The sequence below is a fragment of the Cryptomeria japonica genome, chromosome 3, assembly GCF_030272615.1.
Source record: "Cryptomeria japonica chromosome 3, Sugi_1.0, whole genome shotgun sequence".
NCBI lineage: Eukaryota > Viridiplantae > Streptophyta > Pinopsida > Cupressales > Cupressaceae > Cryptomeria > Cryptomeria japonica.
In genome coordinates this window covers 388,464,523-388,474,204 of record NC_081407.1, presented here as the reverse complement: position 1 = coordinate 388,474,204, position 9,682 = coordinate 388,464,523, and the positions used below count along the sequence as shown (strand labels likewise).

The window sequence follows — 9,682 nt, the reverse complement described above, 5'->3', positions numbered from 1 at the left end:
CCCCCTTACCCCTATCCCTTTATGAAATATCTCCTTCTCTTCTCTCTACCCCCTCACCTCTCTATCTCCTCCTTCCCTAGGTCTCTCATTCCCTTCATGTCTACCTCTCCCTCCATCCCTTCTTACTCCTCTATTTCTTTGTTCTTTTATCTCTCATCTTCTCCATCTCTCCCCTATCTAGATCTCTACCTCCCTTTCTTCTCCTCTATCTCTCTATCTCCACCTCCCTCCTTATGCCCATCTAAGCTCTATCTCCCTTCCCCACTCACTCTCATTCTCTCTCTCCACTATCAAGATTGTCACCTTTCCCTCCCACCTTCTCTCTCCTCTATATGTTTCTCCCTCCCTCCCTCTCCACCTCTCTACCTCTATATCCATGTCTCATTACCCACCTCTCTCTATCCCCCTCTATCCATGTCTATAGGTTTAGGGTATAGGGTTCAAGGTTTAGGGTATTGGTATAGGGTTATGAAAATGCAAAAACATAACACTAGTGCTAAATAATGCTAGCACATTATTGTCTGCATTGAATCTATTCTCTTTTTGTTTTTCTCTCTCTCCCACTTTGATTAAGGCTTAGATTTTATGGTTTTTGATTGATGATCAATACTTGAGGTTTTACCTTTCACTCCCTCCTTGCCTCCTCTCTCTACTAATACTTTCCTTTATCTCTCCCTCTATTTTACCTCTCACCTCTCTCTTCGCTCTTGAGGTCTCTCCCATCATCTCTCCTTATCTACCTCGCCTTTCCTACTTATCCCCATCTTTATCCATGCATCCCTCCCTCTATGTTCTTCTCTCTCCCTCTCTTATTGTTTATCTCCCCCCTCTCTCCATTCTCTCCATCACTACCTCTCCCTCCCTCCCTCCCTCTTTACCTCTCTACCTCTCCATCCCTATTTCATTACCCACCTCTCTCTCCCCATTTGTCTCTCTCACATCTATCCCTCACCCTCTAGGTCTCTCACCTCTAGTTCTTCTCTCTCTCTCCCTCTCTACCTTGCCTTTCCTCACTCCCATCTCTATCCCTACATCCCTCCCTCTCTCTTATTCTATCTTCCTCTCTTATTATTTATATCCCCTATTTCCATTCCCTCAATCACTACCTCTCACTCTCCCCCCTCTCCATGTCTCTTCCTACCTCCATCTTTACCTATCTACCTCTCCATCCCTATCTCATTGCCCACCTCTCTCCCTCTCTATCTCTCTCACATCTATCTCTTGCTCTCTAGGTCTCTCACCTCTATATCTCTCCATGTCTAGTTCTTTCCCTTCCTCTCCACCACTCTCCCTACCTCCTTACCCCTCTCTCTTTGAACTCATATCTTACTCATTTTCTTCTCTCTCTCCCTCACCTTTCTATGTCTCCCCTCTCCAAGTCTCTCACTGCTCCCAATCTACCTCTCCATCCCTCCCTCATTAGCCCTCTCTTTCTCTTTGTCCCCACTCTCCCTCCCCACTCTAGGTTGTGACCTCTCTCCTCTTCTATCCCTAGAGAGAAGAGAGAAAGGGTGGGAGAGAGAGGTGATGACTTGGACAATGAAGAGAGAGAATAAGAGATGGACAAATAATAAGAGAAAGTGAGGGAAGGAAGAGGGAAGGGAGAGACCTAGAGAGAGAGAGAGAGAGAGAGAGAAGTATCAATATGGGCAATACCCTCAACTCTATGTACCCTAAACCCTCTACCATCAATCGTGTACCCTGAACCTTATAACTTAAATGATATATCTTACAACCTATTACATAAACCCTATAAAAAGGAGGGAGAAATAATGACCTAGAAAGGGGAGGGGAGAGAGAGAGAGAGAGAGAGAGAGAGAGAGAGAGAGAGAGAGAGAGAGAGAGAGAGAGAGAGAGAGAGAGAGAGAGAGAGAGAGAGAGAGAGAGAGAGAGAGAGAGAGAGAGAGAGAGAATAAAGAGAAATAGAGGGCTAAGTGGGGAGGGAGGGAGAGGTAGATGGGGAGTGACTGGGATACCTAAAGAGGGGAGAGGTGAGGGAGAGAGAAGAAATTGAGAGAGATAAGTTAAATAAGTAGGTAAAGATGGGTAAGGAGATAGAGAGATAAGTGGAGAGGGTGGGAATAAACTAGAGAGGGGAGAGAGATAGAGGAGGAGAGAGAGGTGGGCAATGAGATAGGAAGGGAGAAACCTATGAATGGGTAGAGAGGGAGTTGGAGGGAGAGGTAGTGATTGAGAGAATGGAGAGAGAGGCTCGAGAGATATAGAGGTGAGAGACCTAGAGTGTAGGGAGAGAGGGGTGAGAGACATAGGGGGGAAAATAGAGGGGGAAAGAAGATGAGTAATGAGATAGGAAGATAGAGGTAGAGAGGTAAAGATGGAGGGAGGTACAAACCTAGGTATGGGGATAGAGATTGTTGGAGAGAGAGGTAGTGATTGAGAGAATGGAGAGAGATGAGAGAGAAATAATAATACAGGGAGAGAGAAGAAGAGAGGAGGGAGGCAAGGATAGAGATAGGGTTAAGGAGGGAAGGCGAGGTAGAGAGGGAGAGAGGGTGGGAGAGGCCTAGAGAAATAGAGGTAGGGGGAGTGAGGGGGAGGTGTGTAAAGAGAGAGATGAGACATATAGTAGAGAGAGAGAGAGACAGAGAGAGAGACAGAGAGAGAGACAGAGACAGAGACAGAGAGAGAGGTTTAACAGTAGGGCTGGATATTGGGGAGAGAGGAAAGAGTGAGATAAAGAGAGGTAGAAAGAGAACAAAGGAAAGACCATTCGATGCTCACCAAATTTAGTGAGTGCCAAATGAAAATGCATTTTCATTTTGTGCTTGCTAAACATTTTGAATTGACCAAGCCTCAGGCTTGGTCATTTTGAGCCATTTGGCATGTACCAAATTTTGCACTCACCAAATGCTCATTTCAAGCCAAAAAACAAAATTGGCATCTTAATTGTGTCACAGATTGGTGCATATACTCAAATGCATGAAGATTTAGTATAGACTTTTTTTTATAATTTTTTTGCACACACCTATCTCTTCTCCTTCTTAATTTGAATTTGCATGCATTTGATCTACTTTAAACTTAGTGGAAATCTACCAAACTAATCATGCATGATCTAGTGTTGGAGCCCTTCAACCTCTTAGTAACATTAGTTGTGATTTTACTAAGTCATGATTTGGATCTATGAGTCAAAACCTATATATCTGAATTTAGTATTCCAACCCTCATTAAGCCTTGCATTTGGCCCTTTCTTCACAAATCTTTATCTGACATTTTTTGGTATCCCTTAACATAGATCAATCATTCTTGAGATGGGTCTGGTGTTTTAAGGAAAATTTGTACCTTGCATGCATAGAGTACCCATATTTGTGTTAAACCATTAGAAGATATCCTCTTCCATATCGACTCCTATTAGATTCTCTATACACCCATTTTTGCACAAACTGTTAGCAACATGAGGGATTTCGCATTGTATTGGCCAATTCCATATGCATGCCATTTTTTAAAACCTTATCAACAAAACCATTTCATCCAAACCCATCAACTTCATATTATACTTTTGCATTAAATTGATTTTGTATATTTGTAATGCCTTGTTTAGCTTACGATCCCTAAGATATTAGTTCATATGTTTCAGGATCAAAGTTTTGGGAGAAAGGGAAGAATTTATTCAAAACAAACTAAACTAACTCACTAGCTTTATGGCGATGTGCCACAAGCTGATATTATGTCTAAATAAAAAGAAGGCACAATGTAACCATTTGATAGTAATGATACAAATTCAAAACTTTGAAAAGAGCATAATGCATGATTTAAAAGCATTCATGAATTTAATCATGCCAATGAATCACATAGGTCGAATATGTATTTAATATAATAATTTAAGACTCTAGAATCAATGTGAATAGAATGTCACAAAATCTTCATTGTCGAAAGGAGAATAGAGAACATATTGCAATGAGTGCACAAATATACAATATTTAGATCCTTCCTTGAGAAGCACTCATTAAGGCTCTCTAGAATAAAAAGCTATTAACCCCTTTTACAAAGATTACATGCATATTTAAACTCAAGTGATCCTTAATCATGGTGATCATTTTGGGTTTAAACTCATAGAACAAGGTGTTACTCGATTATAACATGGGAATCAAAATTGCATGCATTGTCTCAAATTGTTGAAAACGGCGTTTAATTGCCCCTTTGATTCCATATGAATAAAAGCAATCATAGAAAAATGTTGCCTCAACTAATGGTGCAATGTCTTTGCTTTGTTAGAAATTTCCTAGCTCAGGAGAAGCATTGTATTGGTACAAAAAGGAAAGGAAAGGATCTTTTCTAGTCCACTATGCCAGTAATCTGTATATGGGTCATAGAGTGGTTTGAGCAATATGGGACTACCTCATACTCCTTATGGGAGACACCTAATTGCGCTACAAATGAGGTGTACATACCTTACCCCCTTATGGGATTTGAACTTGTGACCTCTCTTTTAGAGCACAAGTATCTTCGTGTTTCCTTTGCTAGGTCCCACAGGCTGACAACTTTTGCTCTTCAACCAATGGTGTGGCTCAAAAGATTTATCTTTTATGGTACCCCAAAATCATGCGTCACATAGCAATGTGGATTCTCTAATCCAATAGTACAAAAGAAAAGTTATGGCAGAACATATCACTTTTGGAATGCACGTCATGATGACATGTGGACCCCCTTTGACTAATGACATAGAAAAACTATGAGGAAAGTTGAGACTGAAAATTCCCATGAGAGCAACATGCATCCTTTTCATGCATCCATTTCCTTTACTTGACTTCTACACGAAGAAAACAACTCCAAAAAGAAGACTTTTGATAGAAACCATGTTCCTTGTTGACATTGCCTATGAAACCACCTGAAAACAGTCATTATTTCTATTGATGTCTTAGACAAAAATCAAAATGTAAAAGATTTACTCTATAACTATATAATCTAAATTAGTAATCATTTATTTCCTTTTTACTTGACTAACCTAAATTAATTTAAAGTTTTTTCTCTCTTCCACTAATTAAAATATATATATATATGTTTTTTATAATACAAGTTGTGTGACTAGAACACCAAATTTATTTGACAAGACCCTAATTGTTTATTGAAGAGGGCTCCCAAAAGATAATTGGAAGAGAATATTTTATGAAGAGTATCCAATTCGAAGAAAAGATACCTTTTTATTTTTTTCGGCTGAGACGACGAAAGGGAAGGACGAGGAGAGGGGAAGTCGCTTTCTTGCACGACGGGAAATAAGTTGCCTCTGCGGTGTCCGAAATTCGGCATCTCATTTAGTCAAGCAAAGAAATTGAGCCATTTAACTGTATTTAAATGTATGTAGCGTGTACGTAGTGAAATGCGATGATGTGGTAATGGATGACCTCTCTCACACGCTAATAAGCGTGCAGAAGGGCACGGGGATATGGAGTGGAGTGACGGCCATTTTCCCCTCTTTGCGTCCGAGAATCCTGATTGTCCTCTCCGCGTGACTTGTTCCTTTCTTTTGTTGTTGTATCATTCTATTCGATTCCATAATTATTGCTACTGCTTAAGACTTGGGCTTGGACATGGCTATGAATAGGATTGGCGGTTACTAGTTCCATCTTTCACTTATGGTTGGATGCCTATTCTTTATGCGGGGACTAGAAAGCGTATTTCTGACTATAGATTCTCTGCCCAAGATCGAGAATTTTGTGGGCTTTGTGTGGATTGATTGCACTTCCTGTGCTTGCTCTGGTTGGAATTGGACTTGGTGTGGGGGTTGGGTATTTTTTTTTTCTCAAAAGGGGAGTTGGGTTTATCTTTCTTTCTCCAAATAGCGAAATCCGGATATCAATCATAAAATTTTGGGCAATGCAATGAGATGGAGATGGAGAAGGAGAAATCCATTGCGAGCCAGGGTGGGAACTGTTTTGATCAATCGCCAAAAACCCAACAGATTGCAGTTCCAACAACTTTTGTGCAGGCCGATACAAGTAGCTTTAGGGAGCTTGTTCAGAAACTCACAGGCATTTCAGATGAGAGTCAGGAGAAGCTGCCCATCACCATGCCCGCACGCTACTACAATAGGTCAGGAGTAGGAGCTAAGCAGGTTCAAGCAGAAGCAGTTTCCCCATTATCTTCAGCATCATCTTGTTCAAAAATTGAAGTGGGTCCTCGGAAATCTGCCTTCAAGTTGCAGGAGAGAAGACAAAGCATGAGGAAACTAGAGATTCAGCTAGGTCTAACTTCTCTGCGTCTTAATCCTTTATCCCCCAGATCAGGTGAGATTCGATCCCCCAATGTTACAGACCTGCAGGCTCTTCATGCCCCTAGCCCTGTTACTCCCCTCGCATCTGACCCATTTCACAATGTCAATGGGTATAGCCCATCGAGTACGCCCAACGCTGCTACGCCTACTTCTGATTCATCTGAAGAAGAGAGAGCCATAGCTGAGAAAGGATTCTATTTGCACCCTTCCCCGCGCCAAACCCCGCGTGGTTCTGACCCTGAGCTGCTTCCTCTCTTTCCCCTTCATTCCCCAAGAGAACCGAATTCCTAGATTAGGAAGGCAGACTCTCTCTTGGGTATCCCTGAATTTTTAATCTTGTCCAAGATGTCATACGGCTTACAGGGTTTTCTGATAAGCTTTTAGGGTTATCGCATCGATTGTGTACATGCAGGAAATTTAGACTTTGCATCAAAGTTAGTATTTCAGATTTAAGGGACAGTCAGCGGAAAGAAACCATGCATATGGTTGGATTATCTTATATGGGTGTCGCCAAGGGATCATGAACTAACATTTTGTTAGGGCTAAAATGACATTGCAGTTTTTGCTTCTTGCTGTTGTTGCGATGTAGTGTTTTGTACAGCATTTAGCCATTGATGGAGTTACGGCTTATTTGGGTAATGGCGTTTGCTTCTTGTTTGGTGCTCGATTGCCAAGGACTTGGTTAAAATTATCTATAACACTATGGTAATATGGGATATACCAGGAGAGGCTCTGCAGATTTGCTTTTAAAAGTTCCAGTTTGATCTTCTCTAAGTGCAGTCTTCTTTTTCATGGCTATCAAATAATCTTCTAGTCAATATATGTATTGTGTTCATTAACCATTGTATCTTTAAATTGTCGTTTAGCAGAAATTGTGCTTATGTCTGCTTAATTTCCAGGCTCTGTTTCTGACTTTTTTGTGCACAGACATATATACAGCTATGATTCCACTAATTTGCAAATACAGCTACAACTATGATTCTTCACGATGTTGATGAAATTTCTCAACAAGGTTCTCTTTATGAGTTCATCTATGTCATTTTGTTCTGTATTTGTGCCTTATACAACTTCGATAGCACGCATTTTCTCTGTTGTGAGAACATTTAATTTAGATAAAATCCTTGTGTGCAAGATATCGTCTTTCTTTTATCATGAAATGTATTATAGAGGTAAGTTTTCCGCAAATTAATTTCTGTAAAATGTGGCTCAAATTTGATACTTTGAGGATGAGGGTTGTGCATTGAATTTCATTGGCTGCTAGCAAAGTTCAAGCGTAGTTAACAATGATGCTTTCAATAACTGTAAATGTTAACAGATGTTTTGGCCTGGAAGAGGGATGGGTTTCCTGAATTTGATTCTCTTTTCTTTCTGTCATGGGTTTCCCTTGTTTCTTGTTTATCTCTGGTTTAAATGATTGAACGTGACAATTGTGTGAATGAAAGATGCTCTTTCCTTCCTGGGGTTTTTCCTTTGGTCGTCTTTATCACTGGTTATGAACAGTAGAATATGACAACTGTGACAATTGTGTGATTGAAAGATGCTATTTTCTTCCAGGGGTTCCCCTTTGGTCATCTTTTTCACTGGTAATGAACAGTAGAGCATGGGGGTTCCCCTTTGGTCATCTTTTTCACTGGTAATGAACAGTAGAGCATGATAACTGCGTGATTGAAAAAGATTATTTCCTTCAGGGGCATCCCTTTGGATTTAATTTTTCTCTATCATGAAATGCGTTGAACTTCTAAACATATTTTCACATGTTTTCGAGCTAAGTGACCCACAAATTAATCTTTGCAGAATAGCTGTAATTTGATATGGTGAGGTTGAGGGCGATTCTTTGAATTCTATTGTCTGCTAGCAAAGTTCAAAGTAGAGTTAAGAATGATGCATTCAAGAACTTCGACTGATAACAAATATTTGGAACTCTAAGCGGGAGAGCTCTGCTCAGTATATGAATGTTTTTCTCTGCAATGGGTTTTCCTTTGGATCTTCTATATCTCAAGGATTTCAGCGTATCTTCTTTATCACTGTTTATTAACAATTGTGCGTGACCACTGTGTGATGGGCAAATCTTTTACTTCAACCAAATGCCAATTTGGTGTAGGGGAATATTTGCACTCCTAGATTTCAGGCCAACCCTTCACTTTAACCAGATGCCAATTTGGTGTAGAGGAATATTCGCACACCTAGATTTCAGGCCAACCCTTAATTTAAACCAGAGGCCAACTTGGGGCTATAGCGTGCAAATATGTACCCCAGGTTTCCATCTCAGGACAGAGGTAAGGTTTAGTTGGCTGTTCCCATTTACTTAAATTTTTTTCTATGACCAAGCTGGGAAGTATATGGTTTCTTGCCAATTCATCTAAATGAGTATAAACGTTACTTGCAGAGACAATTATGGGCAGTTTAAGAGATTTGAAACCTCCTGTCATGCAACTGCACATCTTCACCTTTTACAATTGTGCAACAACCCCATGGGAGCTTAACTAGAAAAAGTAACTGAAGATAAATATTACTGAATTATTAAGGAGGAAGATCCATTAAATCAAATTTCATCAGACGTTTTGGAGAAAGATCCATAACATTTTGGAGGAAGATCTATTAAATCCAATACCAGAAGACCCTTAAATCCAATTTCATCAGACATTTTAGAGGAAGATCAGTCAAATCCAATTTTATCAGATGTTTTGGAGGAAGATCCATTAAATCCAAATTCATTGGACGTTTTGGAGGAAGGTCTCTTTAAATCCAATTTTATCAGACTTTTTAGAGGAAGACCCCTATTAAATCTAATTTCATAAGAAGATTCATTAAATCCAATTTCATTAGATGATTTGACCAATCCAATTTCATAACAAGATTCATTAAATCCGATTTCATCAGACATTTCGGAAGAAGTTAACTATAACGGCTACTGGAACGCTACCCCTACCATTTCCAGGGAAAACAGATTAAATTTTACAAATCTATTTTCAGTACTGCAACAAGCTGTTTGTTTGGATGGTGACGGATTTTTAGGGAGTCATTAATGTGATTTGACTATGTAATAAAGAAATAAATGGGTTATACAGAAATTGGAATAAAATTATAACATATAAAATTATAACATACGTGAAATTTCCTTAAATTAAATTGTCATAAATGAAAAAAAAATCTATTCAATCAAATCACCCAAAAATATATAGACCTCTACTGTCCGCCATTAAACTACAGCCGCCAAGCACTAAGTTTATACATGCACTAAAGTTTTTGGAGAAATGTCCACGTTGCTGAGTGCTGGCTATGAGCAATTGAGGTTGTCTATTTCTTTATTGAAAAAACAGTACCTTGGGTAGGAATTGGCAAAAACCCATCTCACCTATCACCACTATCTCAAGTAAATTCATGCACGAAACGGCATTTTTGGAAAAATCCATGTTGCGGACCCCGCTCTACTCAAGAAACATTATTGCGTAA

At 39.7% G+C, this 9,682-nt stretch overlaps 1 protein-coding gene across 1 annotated transcript; it reads left to right on the top strand.

Moving 5' to 3' along the window:
* The first annotated feature begins 5,231 nt into the window (after window positions 1-5,231).
* Window positions 5,232-7,191, top strand: LOC131047892 (VQ motif-containing protein 4). The gene has a single exon (XM_057981704.2). It carries the CDS (start codon window positions 5,843-5,845, stop codon window positions 6,518-6,520), a length of 678 nt encoding a protein of 225 aa, XP_057837687.1. The 5' UTR covers window positions 5,232-5,842; the 3' UTR covers window positions 6,521-7,191.
* Window positions 7,192-9,682: the final 2,491 nt, after the last annotated feature.